General features: G+C 43.4%; 1 protein-coding gene across 1 annotated transcript in view; it reads right to left on the bottom strand.

The window, feature by feature from the left end:
• COBL (cordon-bleu WH2 repeat protein) overlaps positions 1-24,344 on the bottom strand; it is a 955,089-nt gene that overhangs the window by 244,650 nt on the left and 686,095 nt on the right. The window contains exon 9 of the mRNA XM_086964957.1: positions 24,191-24,308. Within this exon, the coding sequence (XP_086821083.1) occupies positions 24,191-24,308 (118 nt within the window). The remainder of the gene's footprint in view (positions 1-24,190; positions 24,309-24,344) is intronic.

The raw sequence follows: 24,344 nt of genomic DNA, 5'->3' as shown, positions 1-24,344 counted from the left end.
GCACACCTCATGGAGTAGAAGTGCAAACTAACGATGATGATGCCGATTTTAAGGTTGCAAACTCACAGGTATGCGTGGAGCTATATCCTACCTTGACGGTGGAGGAGCTTCCATGGGACTTGAGAGGTGCGGTGTCAGCTGAGGTGTGGGATTTCTCTGGAGAAGAAATAGGACTGATCAAAGGGGTAGAGCCAGTAAAGATCATGGTAAAACCAAATGCTGAGTATCCAAGAACACCCCAATACAAGTTGACACCGGAGACGATTGCAGGAATAAAGCCTGTGATCGAATCCATGATCAAACAGGGAATACTGAAGGAAATCGTGGGAAGCCCATGTAACTCCCCGATTATGGGTTTGCAGAAGCCTAGTGGGAAATACCGAATAGTGCAGGATCTTCGAAAGATTAATAATATAGTTGTTTCATGTTGTCCAGTGGTACCGAATCCATCAGTGATACTGTTTCAGATACCATTTCAAGCTGAATGGTTCACGGTGATAGACCTGTGCCAGGCCTTCTTTTCAATCCCCTTAGATGAGGAAAGCCAATATCTTTTCGCTTTTAAGCTGGAAAATCGCGTTTTAACATGGTGTCGTATTCCCCAGGGGTATACAGAAAGCCCATCGATATTTAACCAGCTGCTGAAGAAAAATCTTGAAAGTCTAGTACTGCCCATGAACTCGGTTCTGGTCCAGTACATAGACGACCTACTTGTGGCGTCAGAAACTGAGGAAGCTTGCAAAGTAGACACCATCACCTTACTGAATCACTTGGCCGAGAACGGACACAAGGTGTCGCCAAGTAAATTGCAGTATTGTTTGACAGAAGTGCAATACTTGGGTCACCGGATCGAGAAGGGAAAGCGGAAGGTGTCACCAGACAGAATAGAGGCGATCATGAAAATGAATTCCCCTACAACGCAAAGAGAAGTCAGGATGTTCCTAGGAATGGTCGGTTATTGCCGGCAGTGGATAGCCAACTTTTCACTGAAGGCAAAACCTCTGCAAAGACTGACGCACAAGGGGGTGAGCGATCCGGTACCATGGGACAAAGATTGTTTGATGGCGTTTCTGCAGCTGAGGGAGGACTTGTGTCGTGCCCCGGCTTTAGGAATGCCTGATTACGAAAAACCATTCTTACTTTACTGTTGTGAAAGGGAAGGTTGTGCTTTGTCAGTTTTGGCCCAGATACACGGAAATGCCCGTAGACCAGTTGCATATTTTTCGGCTACCCTAGATCCAGTAGCCGCAGCGTTGCCCGGATGTCTCAAATCCGTTGCTGCAACGGGTGTCAGCATTGAGAGGTGTGAGAATATAGTGATGGGACACCAGTTAGTGGTGTATGTACCGCATTCTGTTGAACTGTTGATGACCAGGACCAAGACACAGCATCTGACAAACAGCAGGCTCACGCGCTATGAGCAAGTCATTTTGGCTGCCGAGAACGTGACCCTAAAGAGGTGCTCTGTTTTGAATCCTGCCACTTTGATGCCACTTCCAAATGACATTGATGATGATGTATGTACAGATCATGACTGCCTTGATGTGACTGAACTATGCACCAAACCAAGACCAGATATCGTAGATGAGCCATTGACCGACCCCGATGAAATATTCTTTGTTGATGGCTCATGCGTAAGAGACGATATTGGTCAGCTGAGAGCAGCATATGCCGTTTGTACCATTACCGGAGTTGTGGAAGCCGCCTGCCTGGAAGGAGTACATTCCGCTCAGGTAGCTGAAATCATTGCTTTGACCCGTGCCTGTTTAGCAGGTAATGAAATTCGAGTCACCATTTACACCGATAGCCAGTATGGTTTCGGCGTAGTTCATGACTATGGGCAGTTATGGTCTCAAAGAGGTTACATGACCTCCTCAGGTTCTCCTATTAGGAATGGAGAGTTTGTGAGATTATTGTTGGAAGCACTACAAGGTCCAGCAGCTATTGCAGTTGTTAAATGTACCGCCCATACCAAGAATACTGATTTTGTGTCACAAGGCAATAGGTATGCTGATGAAGTCGCACGTTACTGTGCGGAACAAGGGTATTCCTTCACGGAGGTAGAAGTGGGGGGAATACAGGAAAGGACTGAATTAACTATGTTGTTGGAAACTGTAGACACTTGGGATGAGTTGAAGTGTATCCAAGATAATGCACCTGATTTTGAGAAAAAGACATGGGAGACAGCTGGTTGTACCAAAAGTGAGATGGATTTTTGGATCTCTGCAGATGGGAGGGCAGTGTTACCAAACGAACTCGCTAGTCCAATGGCAAGGAGATTGCATGGACCAGCACACATAGGTAGAGATGCCATGGTAAGGGTATTCAGACAAACGTGGTACAACCCGAAGTTTAGAGTAGCGGCAGAAGCAGTATGTCAGCGTTGTGTGATCTGCCAGCAACTGAATGTAGGAAAGAGAACACCAGTTACCTTGAGCCACATAGGGAGGTCTGGGGGGCCATTCAATAGAATGCAATTAGATTTTATCGAAATGCCCAAATGCAATCGCCTCAGATACGTCCTAGTGATTGTCTGTATATTTTCCAGATGGGTTGAGGCTTACCCCACACGTAGGTGCGACACACTTACAGTAGCAAAGCTATTGCTTAGAGAACTGATACCGCGGTTCGGGGTACCGGCCTCTTTGGAATCAGATAGAGGAACACATTTCAACAGCGAAATAGTAAAAATGCTATGTTCAGCCCTAAGTATAGACCAGAAGCTGCACTGTAGCTATCGACCAGAAGCTTCAGGGATTGTGGAGCAAATCAACAGCACCATTAAGTCCCGACTTGCCAAAGTTTGTTCCTCGACATCCTTGAGCTGGCCTGATGCACTTCCACTTGTCCTTATGAGCATACGTAGCACACCAGATAGAAGGACAGGTCTCTCCCCACATGAGGTGCTAATGGGGAGGGCTATGAGACTGCCATCGGTTCCAACTGCAGCACTGTTGAACATCACAGATGATTTGATCCTGGACTATTGCAAGGGACTATCTGACGCCATTCATTCTGTGTCCCTTCAGGTGCAGGCTGCAGAAGTTCCATCAGCTCAGGACCTGTGCCATGACCTATGTCCGGGGGACTGGGTCCTGGTGAAGAAACACGTCAGGAAAAACTGTCTAGACGTGCGCTGGCGTGGACCTTTCCAAGTCATATTGGTCACGAACACAGCAGTGAAGTGTGGAGGCTTGCCCAACTGGATCCACGCCTCACACACTCGAAGAGTTCCAGCACCTCTGGAAGAAACAGCTCCTCTCTCGGATGAAAATCCAGCTGAAAGCGGAGAAGCCACAGAGGGGAAAAGTCAAGCTGTAGAGGCGATTGAAGAGGCTGAGAGCGTGTCTGACCAGGCTGAGGACGGTCAATACACCAGTGAAACTGAAGTCGCCTCAGAGGGAGAAAGCAGCTGGGAGTTCGAGTCAGACACTGACCAAGCTGCAAGTGGTCAAGAGTCAAGTGCAAGGACAAGGGAGCAGGAGAACAAGGAGTGGAGAAGCTAGCTGGCCGGAAAGAAGGAGAAGGTCAAGCCTGAGAGCAAATCCAGAAAGAACCCTTGTCCCGATTTCTGAAGACTCAGATCTAGACGAAGGTCCAGCGGACTCAGGCTCTGAGAGTCCGAGAAGATCAAGGAGGGTACGTGTGCCCTGCAGAAGATACGCCACTCCTGAGTGGACCTACCTAGCAGCAGATGTCTTGGGGACAGAGATCCGGGAGGGTGAGGGAAGTGCAGGTGACCAATATCGATCCAATTGTAACGGTGGAAGTACGGCTGTTGACACCTGGAATCGAAACTGAAGGGTTACTGACATTCACACTCCCCGTTCCCCTGTACCTAAGTCGGATGAAGGACCTGGTGCTGAATAGATTAGAATTTCCAACCTTGGGTCATCCAGTACCAGCACATGAAGAAACCATCCTTCGTTTAGAACTGTTGGAATATGCCATTAGAGCTGCTGGCACCAGAATTATTGTAGACACCTAAAGACTTTGTAATTAAGCCAGTAAGAAAGAAGATAACCTAGGGCCGAATGAAAAGAAGAAGAAAGTTAGGGATGTCATTTAGAGGACGGAGAAGGGTTAGGGCTGTCTTTTGCTGGAAAAAATAAGACTTTGTTGAAAAGAGACTTTGTTGGTTAAGAGTGCTTCACAGACTGAGAAATCTTTGTAAACCGGGTGAAGATCTCAAAAGGATTTTTTTTTAAGGGAAAAGCTAAGCTGTCTGATAACATGGAGACCGGCAGTCCAAACCGTAAAGCCAAATGCATAATAGGCACACTTATAGCAGTAGTAATTTCTCTTATAATTATAGTAGTTACTGTATCATACAAAGTGGGACATGCAAGTGTAACTGAGACAACAGATGCAAAGCCTGTGACGACTTTGAAGCCTGCTCTTGTTGGAAAGAAGGAGGAGAGCAATGTGATACGTGAAAAGGCGTTACTGGCAGCTGAAGCTCGTAGGTTACACATAGATGAGTCGCAGGGAAATTTCAGAACAAACGCATATGCCAAGTTATTGTACGAGTATATTGATGCCATGGAGGCCAAAGATTGTTATGTCTGCATGCAATTGCCGGCTTCCGTTGATGAAGGCATCAGATATCATCATCTTCCATTGACATATGGGATAACATGTAGTTTATTGCTCAGTATATTTTATGGTCGAGAGGGGTTTGAGTACTACTTTTCAAATTATGATTCGGTACTGCCTGAAGTCCCGAATTATAAGCAAATGAATAAGTGGGACTATTACAAGAAGGAAGATAGATTGGCAAAATTCTTTCTTCCTTGGGATACATTAGACACTTCATATGCACGCCGAAATAATCTGACTTGCAAAGTGTCAGAGATCGAGAAAAAGTTTATTGGACAAGTTGATGACCGTTACAGGAGGCAGAAGATTTTAAAAATGTCAGGACAATGGAAAACAGATTGGACCGAAGAGGAAAAGGCACACAAAAAGAAGGGTAGTAACGGCCCAATAGCTTTAGATAGAACACATAAAGGGAAGTTATGTTTGACTAGGAGCAAAACATATTATGAGAGTGTATTTGTAGGTGAAGTTAGTTGTGAACATGCTTTTCGGTTAGAATATTACACGAAAGATTTCATGAAAGGGATGCAAGTGATTCCTAATGTATATTTTGTATGTGGAAGAAATGCCTATGTAAAATTGCCTGACAATTGGTATGGTTCATGTTATTTGGCAATTGTCTTCCCCAAAATATACCATGCAAAGGATTTAGAGATCATAGAAGGAAAGGCGTCGACAAGAGGGAAAAGGGATGTAGGAGATGCTGAGGTAGTTGGAGACGTATTTGGAGCCATGTTTCCTCTTTTAGGTTTGATACTTAATGATGTTAAGATCAGGAGATTAGCTACAGTTGTAGATAGGTTGTCTGCCAGTACTGCAAGGTCATTGATGCTGGTGGAAGGAGAGATGCAATCGATTAGGGCCATGGTTCTTCAGAACCGTCTTGCTTTAGATGTTCTGTTAGCAAAAGAGGGCGGAGTCTGTAAGGCTTTGAAGGTCCAGGAATGTTGTACTTACATTCCAGACAATTCAAAACCCCTTGAGAAGGTTATACAGAATATTACTAAGATACATCAAGAAATTGAAGACTTGACAAAGATAAATGTGTGGGAAAAAGTAGGTCACGGAATGGGTAAAGTTGGAGGTTGGTTTGCAAATCTCGGGAAAAGCTTTGTTTGGTATATCTTGAAGCCTATCTTCATAATATTAATTTGCATAATTATATTGTGGGGTTTAGTGAGACTGTATAAATGGTATAGATCAAGCCGGTTGCACAGGTCCATGAGAGAGCAAGAAAGGAGGTTAGCTGCTATGCAAGATCATCAATATAGAAGTCTGAGAGCTCTAGAAACGATAAAAAGGGGGAGCCTTGCAACCAGTTCTGTGTGAGACATTCAAATTGAGGTGTTAGTGATGACCCCTAGAGGTCATCAAAGGGGGGAACTGAGAGAGCGCAATTTGAATGAAAATTATGTCTGCATCATATTTACAAGCCTGTGGCGTAAAGTTGGCTTATATAACTTAAGGAGTGAGAAAATGTATCTGTATTTACTCTAGAGTGTTTAATAGAATTAGAAAAGCCCGTATATAGAGTGGGCTAATGCAGAAATGTGTGAAAATGCTTAGGAACATTAGACGTGTTAAACAGATTCCATGTATGTAGTTACTAAACGAAGAAAGAGATGAAATGTAAAATGAAGAAACGTGCAGACCACATGGCACTGTGTAAGAACGAAAATATACCATTGTATCTTTCATGTAGCATGGATTCGATATTATTCAATGATTTGCTTACTTATATATGTGTGTTAAAGGCAATATTTTATAGAAGTGTACTGTATAATTTTAGAGTGGTGTGTTAACATATTATTTTAAACTGAAGAAATAAGAGTTCACAGAGTGCAGACTACTGCATATAATTTAGTGGGCTTGGAGAGATAGTGGGATAGCTTTGATCTGCACGTGTGAGCCAAGAGTCAAAAGTCTCGTTAAATTAAATTGCCAATGCTGGTCGAAGTTTTACGGCCTAGTAAGATAAGGGGAGCCTGGAATTTGGGGCCCTGTTTCGAAGTGTCTGTTTCCAGGTGCGAGGGGGGTACCAATCACAAGCCTGATGAATAGAGCTCTGTTTGAGGAGATAGGCTCGGGTCCGGAGGAGTCGACCGGAATGTCATGGGGGTACCAGCCCGATGGAGACGGCGCCTGGGAAGCAAGGTCAACTTAACAGACGATTCAAAGAAACGAAACTATGGAAAAAACCAGAAGCAGGACCACGTGAAATGTATACGTGGTGGGCGTCTCAAAGGGGCGTTCCACCCATACTGTGATTTTGTATTAGGGACAGCACCCCGGGGAGAAGGCAGAGCAGATGGCCTGAGGACTCTTAGAGAGCGGATGGGTAGGCAGAAAGGGTACTGCTACGCGACATAGGTTTCCATCTGAGACTAAGAGAGTTTGAGCTTCTTCGGGAGTCAAACTGCTGACACCTTTTTAGGTAAAGAACTTGCTGAGTAGGGATGTCATCTAGCATAGTTTAGGGACAGCTTAACCTGTTTCATTTCCTTTCTGTAAATGACGCTTCAGATTCACCTTGTGTCAATGATATTCAACTTATTGATTTTCGAATTGGTTTTGATTGTTTTCTTCTGTAGATTGAGGTTCCTTAGAGAATTCATGTTCCTTCTTGTACCTGTATACCTGTTGAACCTTATATTGAGGTGTTTGTACTTGCAACTGATTTTGGTTTTATAATAAACCTTTAAACTTTCCCAGTCGTAAGTGGTTCTTTAGAAGTTGCGTCAGTTTATGGGGTTGATTTAACCTAAGTGGGTTTGTCTTTTACTCAACGACAGTCAATAACCGATCCAAAAAGGGACTCAAATGAGATAGGTATCAAGGAGATCAGATAATAGATCAAAATCTCATTTCCCGCACTCTCTATATACACATGCTCAGGAGCCAGAGAAAAACAAAACAAAATGGAAAGACCACCATAAAGACCTGTAGTTAATTAAAACTGTGGCCTCACTCAAAAGTTGGTTGAAAACAAGACATTTTGGCCTGACTGGTAGATGCACGGCACTGTGGACTGTGTGGGGTAGCTTAAGAGGGCGCTGGGGTTGGTCCCGCAATGTGCATTACACATACATTATACAGCAAACAGTATAAGCCAATCTTCTTGTATTAATGCCTCCCAGTGTCAGCAGAAGATGAAACAACTGATGGGACTTAAAGGTTGGAGACTGAAGCAGATAATCACCATGGTCTCAAGTGAACAGGGGGACATGAATGGTATGGCTTCCTCTCAGTCAACACACACATACACTCACTTCACACACCTCAGAAGCTACTGATGTAACCAGAGTCGTTGTCTTTTTATCTTTGGGTAACCCAACACTGCAAAATATTGCATTTTGTCCCCTGTGGAGACAAAATACATTTTGTGCAAAACGAACATCATACAAAAAGGTTGACATGGACTACTTTACAAGCATACTTGCGAAGTAGGCAGACCAGTCCAGCTTAGAAGAGATGTAAAAAACGTGTATTTCCTAATCACTACAAAATTGGTTAATTTCTTCTATTTTTTCTACCAATGCTTTGGCTCTTATCTGCATTGCTAGGATCACCATGAAGCTAAATCAGTCAAGAGTAAGACAAAATAATCTCTTTTTAGTAATGTGCTGAACAATTGTGAAACTGCATCCACTTTTTAATTGAGAGGAAAACTTGCTTTTTCTTTCAAAATGTGCTTTTTACAGGCAGGCTTTTTCTTTAATTAGGAGAGGCAAAATTAGTCTTATTTGTTCAAATATTAAAGCATGTAGCTTTAGCTTTTCACTGACGAATTCAGACATCTTTACATTATAAAACGAGTTAGGAATAACTGTATAACGTTCCCAATACCTTTGCCTAAGTTTTAAATAACTGTGATTAGTTGGTAAAACGTTATAACATGTATCTTGAGCATTTAAACTTTTGGAATGCAGCATTTCCAGTTATTAAAGTTATTTATGAGATTTATTTAAAAAATATCTCATTAGTAGTTAAGGGTTAAAATAACATTTTAAACAAACAGAATATTGTAAATGTAATGTAGCAATTTTATCCGAACAAGTCCATCTTTTTTTAAACTTCTTGATACCCTTCATGGTTTTTAGGCAGTATTTTCACAGAAAAATAGACATTTTGCGCACTTTTGCAAGACTTCCCTCACCCTTTTCCACTAAAGGAATACCACCTAATTAAAATACTTTTTGAAAGAAAATTCAGCAAAGGTGGGTCTCTTAGCCCTCAATATTCATTAAAGTATCCCTCTAGGATCTAGGCACCCCACTGCCTGAGAATGAGAGAATATGGCAACCCGTCCTGGTCTCGAGTTGGACACCCGGCAAGGGATGTTAGACCTCTGTGAGCTGGAGGGCCATGATTTTCATTACATCCATTTGCCAGCGGGTTCTGGGGGAATGGATCTGCTCTTAGGGCATGGTAAAAAGCGACTCCTGTGCCGAGATCTCGCTGAGCTAACCCGAAAGCAGTATGCATGAGTTTCTGGCTTTTGTACACACTTAATAAACTTAAACGATTCACGGAAAAATATTGCTAAATGGAAATTTTGATTCTTTACTCAGAAGTGAAAATAATGTTTGTTGTTAAAAACACATAGACCTTCATTAACATAAAAAACTTTAGTTAAAGGGAGATTATGACAAATAGGTAAACGAGGAGTGTCTTCTAATGAAAATCCTGGAACTCTACTTAAGAGTTCATGCGCAAATGAATACTGACAGTGTATTATAGTCTATCGTCTGCAAGGGACTGCACCCAGAAATGAGTGGGGTGGTTGCAGTGGCAGCCAGCATGGCTCACGGGTGGCGGGGAGGGGGAAGGTCACGCGGGAGGGAAGTCGCACAGGGGAGTTGCGTGGGGGCCTGAGTGTACAATCTAAAAAAAAAAAGCGTACCTTGCTGCCGGTCCCGCGTCTCTGCTCCTGCAATGCAGCGCTGTGATTGGTCTTAGTGATGTGACATGGCGCTCAGCCAGGGGCTGGAGGGGTGGGCATATTCTCCATGCAGGCTGCATTACAGGGAACAGGGAAAGTGTGCATGACTGATTTGGGTGGCCCGAGAGGGCCGACCAAACAGTCATTGCACACTTAGAATTGGGCAAACCAACCCTCCCCTGCCCTGCTCTGAGAGCAGAGCAGCCCCGCCCACCCACCCGCCCGCTGCCCCAAAGCAGCATGAAGAATAAAAGAATAATAATACAAAGTTATTATCATTTTAGGTTTGGTGCTTTGCACTGCTCAAAAGCAGTGGGGCTACGATCCACCGCCATGGCAGAGAAGCCGCCACTGGATTGTTGAAGGCCATGTCCTGCACCCAGAAATTTGTGGGCATGTATGAACGCCATGTCCAATGACTGCTGGAAGCCGTAGTGCTGAGTGGAGACCCTGTACACTGAATACAGTTGTAGGAGAAAGCCTGTTAGTCACTACCAAAGCAGTCGCGGGTACCATAAACCTTTCATACATAACTCAGGACATGTGTGAGGTTTCCTTCTGCTCCTAGCACATGCTGGCCATGGGTAAACAGATTACAGTGGAATGCAGGGTGTAAGGGAATTGAGTACTTTCAATTATGTCATCGAGGATGGCAATGGTCATTTGCATTGGATATCACCCCTGATTAATTTGTGATGTCATCAAATGTACTGTACAAAGTCCTGTGAACATTTGTTAAACAGAGCCAAAGTTAAGTTGTTTTTCTATGTCTGTAGACAAAACTGTGTTTACTTTTGGGATATTGAGGTCAAGAGGTGGTCACCATTAGGATGTTAAACAAAAGTGACAAAATAATTTGCAAGCATGTGATTACATGTGGAAAAGTATTTCTTTAATTAAATTTGGTTTACACATTTGACACCAGCACTGACAAAGTTAATGTTTGTAGCAATTCATAATTACATATTTTCTGTTTGGCAGCAGTCACACTATGACTTAATACGTTAATCAGATTTGTTAAATGGAACATTTTGTTTGCTCAAAGAAAGTGACAAGAAATTGAAAGCTAAAGAAAGTTAAGATTCCAAACGTCTGACGCAAAAAGCCATGAAGTAACTTCTTAAAACGATTCAGCTCCCTCCTAAATAAGGCAGATTTTGGAATGTAAAAATATTTCGTGATTGGCCTTTCCTATTTACAGGAGAGTTTGCCTCTATGTTCTTTAATCAGATGTTTTCTGGTCCTTGTCCTTTTATAGTTGGCTTGAGGAGACTGGACATTTACTTGAATATGTTTATAATATGTGATTTCATTTCTAGTTTTTTGACAGAGACAAACAAGCCTGGGCTATTTTTAAGGCATGAAATGTTTTGAATATAAACTGAGAAGTCTTACATTTCCGATTTCAATGGAAGCCAATAGTACCCACCCTATAATCCAACTCAGAGGAATCTAAATCTATCCCACTCCCCCTTCTTCAACAAAATCAGAGTATGCTTTTAAAACATAGGACTGCCATTTTCAAGTGTTATATTCCATATAGGTACCGTATATGCGCAGGTAACATTGCAACCTTTCACCTATATACTTTCCTACAGTACATATATAACGGTTCTTAGGGACTGACCTTTTACCTAGATACAACACTGCATTCAGAACGCGGGTTTTCCCTAGTTCGAATCTCATACATTATGCATGAGGTTTCTTGGAAGCACAGCAGGACTACCATCTCTTGTATAATATCTCTATATAAAGCTCAGGCCAGACCTCATCCTTTAGGCTGACACAGTAACACAGCAAGGTAGGACCCCTGGGGAGACCTATGGGTATATATACATCATGTCTTGCTTAGAAAGACAGAGGAGACCATGAATTCCCGGCTGACACACTGACCAGAGATGCTGAGGTTTCTGCATGCAGACATTCCAGCTCACAGAGGTCTAACATCCCTCGCCGGGTGTCCAACTCGAGACCAGGACGGGTTCCCATATTCTCTCATTCTCAGGCAGTGGGGTGCCTAGATCCTAGAGGGATTCTTGGCATAACACCTACACAGATGTTAAGTACATTTAAGTACATCTAGTTAGGGAGGCATCGTAGCAGTACGCACTTTTATCATGTATTCTGTGTATTTGTATATATTCATGATTACTGCAAAATGGTAGTACTGTACCATCCTTTTACTTTCTTAGTACCTCTAATCATGTATCTCTGCTACTGTCTAATGTTTGTTACAGCTCATCTATTCTACAATGGAATAACAGCTGTTCAATAAATCCTTATTGACAAAACGCCCAGTATGTTTATTCTGTGTATCTCTAAAACAGACTAAATGAGCACGTTTGACTGAGCGAAAAGTCTTATATTGTTTCCACGATTATGAGGGATCAGGGTTGTCATGTTCTGAAGTTGCCAAGAACTATTCGCTCCCCGATAGGAGGAGATTCTAGTGGCACTGTGAGCTAGCTAACATACCCGGTGGGGGTGCACAGAATCAGTCTGCCACCAATCCCACAATTTATGTTATCTGAACGTGCAGATCCTGTACAGGTTATATAGGAACTACACGACATGGCGCCGCCAAAGTTGGTTGGGGACTAATTTAACAGTAGAATCTGAGTAGTTCAGTCGTGCTATTCTCAGAGACCCCATCTCACAAAATACCAGAGACGTCTGGAGTGGGTGGGCACACAACTCCACCACAGCTGATTAGGCAAAAATCCTGTTTTTAGGCTGTTGGTTAATCAAGTTTGAAGGACACATTGTTCCTAAATTGTGCATAAACACCATATCTTAGTTTCCTTGAGGAGTTATTTTGTGTTCTATACACAAAGACTAACAAGGAACTAATCCCATACAGCAAGCACTACCTCTCTCAGAAGATGAGGAAGATGCAAACGCAAAGCAGCAAATGCAAGAACAAAGACATTTCACTACTATACAGAAGGAGATGCATCAGCTGAATACTGTCCATTTGAGCACTTGGAAGATTCACTCACATGCCAGGAACACCTATACTGCTTTAAAGGCACCCTACGCACATAAGAAGAAGAGTAAGACTTGACCCGCTCAGAAGAGAAAGGGCAATATTACCAATATTAGCGGCAAACACACCACATCCTGACATTGAAACAATGCCAGTAGGAGACTTACTCACACAACACAAAGAATTAATAAAATTCTACAGAAACTTGATGCAATTCACCATGAGGACACTTACTGTCTAACCAGAAATAGTTTCAACAAATGGAACTCAAGCTCAGGGTACAGCAACTAAAATCACCCCACCAACATTACACGTGGTGATGGGTAAAATGCTCACAAAACCAGAACAAATGCCATTCTAGGTAGCTCAGAAAGTAACACAGCTGGAGGCAGTATTCCTGAATACTACCCCGTATGAAAAACACAGAACGCTAACAATCTAGTTGCTCATGGAGATAACACCACAAGTAGAGGACTGTACCACTTGATCCCATTTATACCAGACCTCAAGGTATTCCGTCATTAGCAGTGACACCAGATGTAGTGAGACAAATACAAAAGGAGTACGGGGCAGAGGCTACTTTGAACTTAGGGATGAAGTTACTAGGTAACTATGCCCAGGTATCAGCCATAATATTAGCTAATATTAAAGGGGAAGCAGCTTCAGTGGCAATCAGCCAACGCCTAAGGGAGTTCAGTCCTGTAGAACAGGAACACAAACTACCAAAAATAATTGAAACTGCATATGCAGAATTAGGCAGAGACAGTTTGGGTGGGAAAGCTTTAAAACCAAAACTAATGGGCAGTCCTGAAAATGACACTTCCAAGCAGACACCTGCTTCAACTAAGAAGAAGTGGGACAATAAACAACAACAAAACTTTAAAGGAAATAAATCTCAATCCCGAGGTAGATTCCCTCCACAGTAGCCATCCGAAAAGAGGTATAATCTCAGGAATAGGGATACTATTAGGAAACCTGACAGGTTTCAGGATTCTGAAACACGTTCCTCTCGTTCCTTTCAGATTCATTGAAAAAGTCTGAGTGGGAAGGACGGTCAGACAGACAAGAAGGGCGTACAAAGTTCAGAGACAAGCAGCACACTCAAGATTACAAAAGCCACAGTTCAAAAAGAAGAAGGTTGCAGGTCTAAAGATCAGACATGCCCAGAATTCTGAGTACTCGACTACTGAACGGGGAATAGGCTCTGGCGAAGCTAGACAGTTCGGCAGAAGTAACAATAGCTCACCAGAACCTGATGACATTTCTGGTGATAGAGGACTTGAATGATTATATCACGGTAGAAACACCTGATACTGGGGTAAGTGTCCCACATAAAGTATATGAAATAACGCTTCAGATGGAGGGGGACAAATTTGGAACTGGGAGAGGCCTCTTTTGGGAGAACCTGACGTTTGGCTATAACATTTCGTTAGCTGAATGAGATGGGCAGCCAGCATTCGTCATGGATTGCCCTAAAGGAGAAACTGTAAATCTACCTGCATTCTTAGATCATATTCCCAGGCACTTGCAACACACATATGCGCAGGAGTAGGCAGTAGCCAAGGCTCCAGCATTATACAAGAACTATGTGGGACGGGATGAGGATTCAACCCACCACATAATTCCCTTAAAAAATACTCCACTGACACCCAGGCTTTGGACGGCACACAGGCTGCCCCAGCAACGGCTGCGGACCGCATCGAATCTCATCTGTGCTCGATTGACGTACTCTGCGAGGTGTTACAGGGGCCCTCTACTGTGGAAGCAAGCAACTAAAATTTAAAAGTTCAGTCTACCAGCCAGGACACATAAACAATTGACTCATTTGGCTCGTCAAGTGCAGGGGAAGAAATTCGCCTTTTTGTAAACAAGCTCAGATTTGGACCTCAAAAACAAGATTGACATTCCTTTCATTTGTTGGGCATACATGGCTTTTTAATGCTTTTAATGGTTCAGACAATAACTACGGACACTTTAAGAGCTCTGGCTTGAACACCACTTTCTTTTAATATTTTTAATTTTTTTAGAATTTATTTTAGAAGTTTTAAACATTTTAGCAAAGCAAATGTTTTTTATGAACTTTGTGCGTACCTATATCTTGCTAGGCTAGTAGTACGGTAATTACTTACATATGTCGTCCAGTCAGAAGAGGAGTGGGTGTTACATTCCATATGATTGCCCTATATAGGTGCAGGTAACATTACAACCTTTAACCTAACACTAATATTCTCGGGGTGTTGGCTATTTGTGTGCTGATAGCTTTTATGTGTCGCTGTTATCAAAAGAACCCACTCCAAGATGGCGACCAAGACATTTTCCATGCATGGCACACTAAAATAAAATAAGATATACATATAACTTTATGCACAATACATGCATCGCCTCCCTTTGAGAAATATCACCATGCCAGCGACACATAAAAGCTATCAGCACACAAATATCCAACACCCAGAGAATATTCCTCATACGAGCTTAATAGAGTATACCACTCTAAGGTGGCACCCATAGTAACAACAAAAACTTGGCAATCAATCCAGTGATTAAACAATTAATACCCCACCCGGAAGCAGGCTACTCCTATAAAAGCAGACAGGGCTTTCACTTCTCCACCGGAGGAGACAGCAAGAGTCACACAGGTGATGCAGCCCAGATGCACCGAGAGAACCGTGAGTAACTATGATGTAAGATCGGTCCAGGACAGATCCTGCACATGGCTGCATCCACTCCCTTCATTTGAAAAACCAGCTGTGGGTTAAACCTTAGAGCCTTAAGCCCTCCAAAATGTCACATGTGGTTTTCTGTTTTCTTTTTCATTACAGCTCTCAAGTGACCCTTGCTGATCTCATGGGATCCTACCCTACCTACTAAGAGGCGAGATATATTATTTATGTATTTGTGCATATAAATACAGCGTCTCAAGGTTTACGATCAATGGTGGGGCCCAAGAGTATTAATTACCTAGATTTAAAAGGTTCATGAGCTTACTGGATAATAGAACCTTTTCACTTTTGAATTTTGATTTTATTTATATGATTCACGTCCACTCGATAAAACCAGGGCATGTTTAAAAATAAAAATATTGATACAGAGAACAGCCCTGGCACCATTCTCTCAGCACTAATCATTGATCTTATGTGTCTATCTGTCACTTCCCTTTTAACAATTTCTAGAATGACCACAGCACCTTTAGCTCATGTATATATAACGCGACCGTTAGCAGTAATAATCCCGCTAAAAACTACAAGCACCTGGCCCTCCACTGGAGAACCCAGACCTTAGCAAAACTTCCATTGGTATAGATACCCTAATGGTAAACTGTATCTTTGTATCTTGACTCTTGCCCTTTCAGAAGTTCTACTTCCTTCATTTATTCGGGGGCACCGAAATTTTTGGGCCACTGTAGACACATCTTTCTCACTCGGTCTTGACGAAGCGCCCTAGATCTCCCCCTGAGACCATTAAAGCACGAAACATGTTGACCAGAACATATGCCCACTAGGGACATATAGTTACCCAGCTATCAAGGGACATAATACCCCTTAAAGCAGCACCATACACTTTGTTTTAATAATGACAGAGGGATCACCTTAATAAAAGTTAATCACTCTCCCTCCAGCCATTTTTTAATACACCTTCTAGGACTTCACTGCCACTTAAACCCACACACCCATACGGCTTCATCAAAAGATCTCTGAAAAAGAGACCCTTCAGGGGACCCATAGGGCATGGCAGCACCAGCCAGACGAGGAGTAAAAGCCCAATGATGATGCATGCCATCCTTCGGGGTGTGTGAGGGCATCTAGATGAGGACACACTGCCCGCCACAATTAGAGTAGCAAATGACGAGAGTACCTCATGCTTCCCTTCTTTTTCTCTCTCTACTTAGGAACGGTGACTCCCTTTTGGTATAAGTTTAACTTCGGGAGCACGAGTCACCGGACATTTTTAATAGCTCCAAGAATCCCCCTCTTTTGATAAATAGGATAATGTCACGTTACTTCTGAGTGCCTGTGAGGCAGGAAAACAAATCGGGATGTGCTAGCCCTTGCTTAACAGAAACCATCTGCCCTACACCAGGCAATCCCTTCATCCTTACTGATGGAAAGTATAGAACAATGTATACGCCCATCACCCAGACAACCTTTGACAAAAAGACATGCAGACCCAGTGGCATTGATGCATTTTGAGGCTGAACTGCATGTACTGAAGATGAAGCTGTGGGGTATGAATTTCTATGCATATTATATCCCTTTTTCATATGTTTTTCAGTGCTGTCACTTGGGCCAAGATGGCATAAGTAAATCTGTATTACATTTGCATAGCAGAATTAGCCCCCCCCCCCCCCCCCCCCCCCCATCTGAGCCAGTGGTTGCTGGTGGCGGTAACCTGCACTCGTATTTGGGTACTTTCACATATTTTTCCTCATTAGATGTTCACCCAGAGAAAGAGGGAGAAAAACACAAAAGTAGTTTTGGAAATTGTCTTTTTGTGAAGGTTTACCCTAAACGTTTAGCCTTCCTCCTCCTCTTTTTCTGACTTTTTTATTGGCTTTAGGACTCTGAACACTTTACCACTGCTAATCCGTGCTAGAGGGCTTGTGAGTCTCCCCTCATGTTGACATTTGTATATACCTGATTGGCATGTTTAGTTTACTTATAAGTCCCTTATAAAGTGGTATACCATGTACCCAGGACCTGTAATCTAAATGCTACCAGTGAGCCTGCAGCACTTGTGCCACCCACACAAGTAGCCTTTCAGACTTGTCTGAGGATAGCTATTGTATGGCTTGTGTCTGCAGTTTACTGCTACTTCGACCTGGCATTTAAAGCCACTAGCCAAGCCTGAAACTCCCTTTGTATGTGCATATTAGTCAACCTTAAGGTAGGCCTTATGTGACCCTAAGGGCAGGGTGCTGTGTACCTACAAGGGAGGACATGTTCTTTTGTACTTTACATGTCCTGGCAGCGAAAAACAGCTAATTTTGTTTTTCACAGCTGTGAGGCTCACGCCTCTCATAGGCTAGCATTAGGAATTCCCTTATGCATCCTTAAGTGGTAATTCCTGATCAGAAAGGAGTAGTTTTATCATGTTTGGTATAGTTGGAATAGTAATGATAAATCCTCTTTACTGGTAAAGGTGAATTTATAACTACTATTTTAGAAATGCCACTTTTAGAAAGTGGACATGTCTCTGCTCTTAACTTGTGCCTGTAAACCATGTCTGGCCTTGGTTACAACTACACTTCGTGTATATTCTCTAGACAGCCACAACATAGGAGGGGTTGGGTGTGACGAGAGATACATCTGCATTCATCTGCATAGTGATAGCCTTCCTGGGCAGGGAGAAGGGGTGGTTGTTCACACTTACATCTGAATAGGTTGTGGCTTGCCCTCACACAAAGGACTGATTTACCCCCTACTTGCAGCCTGGGGCAAGGGGCAAGAGCTGGGCTGCAAGGGACTCTTGTGCACCACAGAACACTCTTTTGAAGTCACCCCCACATCAAAAGTACTTTTGAGTACAAGTCTTTAGGCTCTGGCCCTACCAAAGCAGTACACTTTGAACCTGGAAGAAATTACGCTGGCGTAAAGGCTGCTGTGCTGATGGATTGCCATCTTGCAGTACTGACTGTTTCAAGAAAGTGCTGCTCTTCCTGTTTGAGCTGCCAGAGCTGTCCAGATCAACACTCCAACACAAGCTGTTCCACCCTCCATCCGACTGCTGTGAGCTTTCCTTATGGCTGAGCGCACCTACACTGAGCTTCACGGGCACTGCTGCAGAAGGCACCCCACCTGGTTTTCATGACTGCTCTGACGCCTGCAGCTAAAAGGTATTTCTTTGTCCTAGCCCGCAGCGGTGTGTTTAATTACTTGGACCTGAGCGGTCACAATGTGATTGCACGTCGCTCCTCGCCCTTGGGAGGCACACACTTGCTCATCTCTCTGCACCACTATCTGGACCAGAAAAGTCTCAGAGTCTTACATTGTTCTCATCTTAATTTAAACTGTTGGACCGAGTCAGAGCGGTCCCAGCCTCCCCATACCATGCCCATTGTGGCCGGGGGCTACTTAACTCTAAAGTTGTATCGGTCCTACAAGAAGGGCATCGGCTTCTAGGGCTGCAACCTAACGTATTCTTTCTGTTACCGTAAAGTCTCTAAAACGAGCCTAGCTGAATTTGAGGCACTGCTTCCACATTTGCCTCTTTAAAAGTGGCAATGCTTGATTTACTGATTGGATTCATGGCACTTTGGTCTAATACTGCTTGATGACCTGATTTATGTAAAATTCCATATCTCTTGATTTCTTGATTGTATTTTTCTCGTTTTGGTCATATCTTGTCTATATAAAAATTACATATTGTTATAATTCTGAGTGGAATCATTTTGTGGTGTATTCATTGTGGTACTGGGTGTGTGTTGCACACATTGTTTACACATTGCCTTTCAGGGTAAGCCTGCCTGCTCTGTTCCAAGCTAACAGAGGGTGAGTACAGGTTATCCTGGTGTGTTTCTGACTTGCCCTGACTAGAGTGGTGGGTTCTGCTTGACTTAGGTGCATTCCTAGCCAACCACAAGCCCCATTTCTAAACAGGAGGGTAAGTAAGAGGAAGAGAAAGTGGAAAAACAGTGGCAAATAGAGAAAGCAGGTGTGAGATAAACAGGTAAATAGTATCTGGTGATGAATAAAAGAACCATGTGATTGGTATTCAGCACCCCAAATATTAATAGCGCTGACTCTGGACCTCTGAGCAAAACTTTGGCACCTGAGACTTATTGTTTTACAAATTAAGCACTTAAAAGTGGCATTGAAAAGCAAGCAAACTGATGATTTAAAGATCAACTAAAATGGTGCTAGATGACCCAATTGTAATGATGAAAAGGTGGAAAGCAAAAGGGCAATAACTAGTGTCCTATCTGTACTGACCTTGGAGGCGGACATTTCTTAGAATGCTGCATCACTTGTAATGGCATGTGGATGACAAAAAGGCAATATGAAGGTGAAACGTTACATTCAAAGAGGAAAGAGAGAATAAGATGAGGGAGTGGAAGGAATATAGAGGTTAGAAAAAGCAGTGAGAGAGGGGACCGGAGAAAATAATTTTTGTTTTTGCTGAAGTGGTAGGACATGCAGGAGTAGGCTGATGAGAGGCAGAAAGTAACAGACTTGAAAGTAATATGTGCAGAATGTATACAAACAACTAGGTCCTTAGAGATGACTGCCATCATATGGTTAATACATCCCTTCCCTTAAAGGCACTCCAACGCCAGATAATGCCAACTTTTCCAGCCTCTGGCATCCTGTCTAATGCACCAATGTGTGGTAATAGAGACCATGTTCACTTAAATTACATGGGGGTGATTAACACCTCAATCACCAGTCCACCATGGGGTGGAGGCCACAGCCTCCTCCATAGTACTGGAAGATCATATCCCTTAGTTAGAAATTCCCACCTTCCTGGAGGGTATCTATGTGCTGTGAGAAAGGAGTCAATATTGCTGTTGCAGCTCCCTTCATAGCAATGCAGATTTGCCAAGCGGGTGCCATGTTTAAAGCACCCGCTCAGCTAACATTTGTGTTTAGCAAAAACAAACCCCCAAAGGAAGAGCTTGTTCTTTCTAAATAAAAAACAAATGGGCTGACACACAGAGGTTTTTCTCCTTATGCCTGGAGGCCATTCTTTATTTTGTTTTAATGTGTCCTGCCGCGCACTGTATGCTAGACATGGCCAGACAAAATCAGTGACAGTTGCCCCACAGACTTAACAGGGCGGGATAAATGTCACTGTGACCTGACGACCTTAGGAGGATGGGATGCGATGCCAGGTCAAAGGTTTACTCTAGCACTGTCAGTGGTGGCTTCGCCAGTGTAAACCTGGTGCTTCCCCAAACTCTAAGTTGAATGATGCTTTGGCATGCAAAGAAGCAATATGACAATGGGTCTTTCTAATGGAGATATAAAGGACTCCCAGCTGAGAGCTGTCGCCAGATGGGTAAATTCCAGAGGGGAAAACATAAATGAGTAGCAGCCGCGCAACGCCCATTAGACTTAAAGGGCTTCAGCCCCCCCCCCCCCCATCGTGTGTGGCAGCCTGGGATGAGACTGCTTCCCGGGCGCACACACAGCCGCACCCGAGTACTTCACAGGTCTTTTAAACACATTTTTCCTTCTTAATGAGGCTTTGATGTCCCTCCCTCCCTGCTTAGAGCCCCTGCAGCTCCACTCTGCCTTTTAATTGAGAAATCAGCCCCCCCCCCGAAATGTATTCTTAGCCCCCCCCCCCAAATTTGACTCTGATGAGTAGACACCCTTCCTGTGTGCATGACGAAGCCATATTTAATATTATGAGGCAAAATTTCAATACATCTTCAAATCAGTGCAGAGTTTTCCACATGAGGTAAGTAGCAAGTGAAATAAACATTACACCCTTGCAACAACCTTACTCAACATTGCACTGAGGAGACACACTACAAAGGAGCCACACTGGACGCCATCATCGCACAAAAGAACTCCATCACGGTCAACCACATACTACCTGTTGACTGGTCAGATCATCATATGATCCTATTTCACATCAATCACCCCATCATCCTGCTTAAACCTCCCCAAGACCCCCCCAAATGGTCAAGAAACCTCTCCCAAGTACCCCAAGACATTCTAGAAGGTCAACTAAGTTCACTTCTTCCAGACAACTCTTTGCACCTCTTGACCAATGATCTCATCGACCACTACAACTCCGAGCTAGTCTCCATTCTCGATAATCTAGCTCCACTAAAGCTCAAAAGAAGCCGTACCACCCCTTCTAGAACCTGGTTCAATGCGGACCTCAACGCAGAAAGAAGATCCTTGAGAGCCAAAGAAAGAAAGTGGAGAAACAACCCAACAGCCATCCTTCGCTTACAACTAAAAACAGCACGCAGGAAATACAACAACCACATCAAAAACAAGAAATCCAGCTTCTTCCGAGAGGCACTAGCCAATTCCAAAAACAGACCTAAGGAGCTCTACAACATAATCAGACGTCAAACATCCAAGCCTCTGCCCTCACCCCTGCAGGAGTCCAAAGAACTATGCGATAACTTCGCCACCTTCTTCAACGATAAAGTCTTAAAAATTGAATTATCTCTAGACATCAACAACTCACACCTCCCGAAGAACAACGCGGCCATCCCACAGGCCCTACCATCCGGCTCCTCCCCCCTCCGTTGGCTAAGCTTTCGCCACGTGCAGGAAACCGAGATAATCTCGTTGATCTCGACCTCCAAACCTTCAGCTCACATCTCAGACCCCATTCCTCCCTCACTAATCAAAAAAATGAAGCTCACCTTAGCACCTATCTGGGGAAAAATCATAAACAGCTCCCTACAAAGCGGAGTGGTCACCGACTGTCTAAAAATGGGACAAGTCACCCCTTTGCTGAAAAAACCCGGTCTTGACTCTACTGACTTGAACAATTTCAGACCGATATCTAACCTCCCTCTACTCGCCAAAACACTGGAACGATGCGTTCTCCTGCAATTGACTCATCATCTGGATAACATCAATCTCCTAGACCCCCTCCAATCCGGCTTCAGACAAGGCCGCAGCACAGAAACCGCGATGCTGAACATCATAGACGACATTCACGGTTCCCTTGACGCTGACAAATGCTGCCTCCTCATACTCCTTGATTTATCCGCAGCTTTCGACACGGTGGACCATAAGCTCCTCATCAAGACTCTGCAAGTAAGAGCTGGCCTCGGCGAGGTAGTTCTCGAGTGGTTTTCCTCCTTTCTACACAACCGCTCGCAAATAATAAAAATGAAGAACTTCACCTCCGAATCCCAGCAAGTCAACAAGGGTGTCCCCCAAGGATCAGTACTTTCTCCTCAGCTCTTCAACATCTATATGGAACCGCTCGCCAAACTACTCAGGAATGCCAATATCCACTTCCACCTCTACGCGGATGACACACAGATCTACCTGGAAACCTCTTCACTCAACGACATCCACAGACTAAATGCCGTCTTAAATGATGTTCAAGATTGGCTGACAAAGAATCACCTGAAACTCAATCCCGACAAGACCGAAACTCTTCTCATCTCAAACAAAGAAGACAACCCTCAAATCATCGAGTGGCTGAAGTCGATTGATGCTCTTAAAGGTTCTCTCACGCTAGCTGATTCCGTAAAATCTCTGGGCTTCACCTTAGACCCCAAACTAACCTTGACTAACCACATTAAGAACTCGGCAAAAAGCGCATTCTTTAACCTCAGACTTCTGAACAAAATCAAACCTTTCATTCCCAACAAGGACCTTAAACTAGCCACGCAATCTCTAGTTCTATCTAGACTGGACTATGGGAACTCAATCCTAACAGGCATCCCCAAATCACACCTGGCTTCATTAAAAACAACATTGCATGCGGCAGCAAGAATGATCACAGGATGCAAAAAATTCGACCACATCTCCCCTGCACTCAAAGAACTTGAATGGCTCCCGGTGGATATGCGTAGCACCTTCAGAACGGCCTGCCTAACCCACAAGGCCCTCCACACTGGAAAACCAGAATACCTGGCAAACAAACTCACAAAAGCTGGCCAAAGTAGAATCTTGAGAAGCTCTAACTCCCTGCTGCTCATCCTACCAAAAACCAGAAAGAAGAAAACTGCGGACTGCTCCTTCACAGGAAATGCCCCCAAAATATGGAACTCTATCCCCCCGCATATCAGAACCATACCGTCCTATGCGGAATTCAAGAGCCAACTCAAATCCTTGTTCCTCATCCGTTCCCTAGGGCCTGGGTAACTAGGATCAACATCCATCCCCAGAACTATGTGATAACTCTGTATCCTATTACCAAGAAGTCCTACTGTACGAACTTCTCCTCCCCCCTAATTGTCATTTGATGATCACCTTTATTTGTTATGTGTCTTTTTGTCCACCTTTTCATTCCTTTTACTGTAAAGCGCTCTGCTACCTTCGGGTCTTGTTAGCGCTATAGAAAACTTCTAAATAAAAACATTAAGGCAGGTTTAACTCTATGAGATCTACTTGAGGAAAAATATCTGGTAATTCCAGAGACAAGAGGAATTCAGTTAGAAAGGCACCAAATTCTGCAACTTTTACCCCATTTCCAAGTGATAACTATGAATATGATGCATTTGTGGAATGAAGTAAATATCTTATGCCACAATATCAACATTTTAGGTGGTCCATATAAATCTCAATCCCATAAGGACCTCTTAATCAAGTAGGAAGAGTAGTGTTCGCTTTCAGGTTAACTTTCCCAAAGAATCTCAACTAAGCCATTGTTATTGCAAGTTTAGATCATGACTATTGTCTTATCACTGAATATTGGAGATTTACCTCAATTGAAATGTTATAAACACTACAAACCCTCCCCCCTATCCACCCCAAACTAACTTTCCCAAAGAGCCTGCAACGTCGCTGGTTACAGATGTAGCTTCTCCTTCACACAGCCATGCACACACCATTCTCTCAAACTCAGACTGGCTGAATTGTTCTCAGAAGAGACATCTAGAGGCCCTGGCCTTTATTCAGTGTTAATTGAGTTTTGTAAGCAATTCATGCAAGAAATTGTTAGGAAAGCCACAGTATTCAAGCACAACTAGGAACTAAAGAAAACTGGTCACAAACAAGCAGAAAATATGTTCTTCTCACCAATGGCACTTCTCCTGTTTTCCTTTTCCTCTCCTGTGTTGTTTGGCATCACCGGCACAGGTGGCGCAGGGGCGTGCCTCTTTTTCTTCTGCAGGTCGTTCTGTGAGGCTTGCAGGATCTTAATAATAATGAAAAAAAAACACATTTTTAACCA

The sequence above is a fragment of the Lissotriton vulgaris genome, chromosome 4_1 (genome assembly GCF_964263255.1).
Source record: "Lissotriton vulgaris chromosome 4_1, aLisVul1.2, whole genome shotgun sequence".
NCBI lineage: Eukaryota > Metazoa > Chordata > Amphibia > Caudata > Salamandridae > Lissotriton > Lissotriton vulgaris.
Note: the sequence above shows the minus strand (reverse complement) of the source record. Positions and strands in the feature narration are given on the sequence as shown.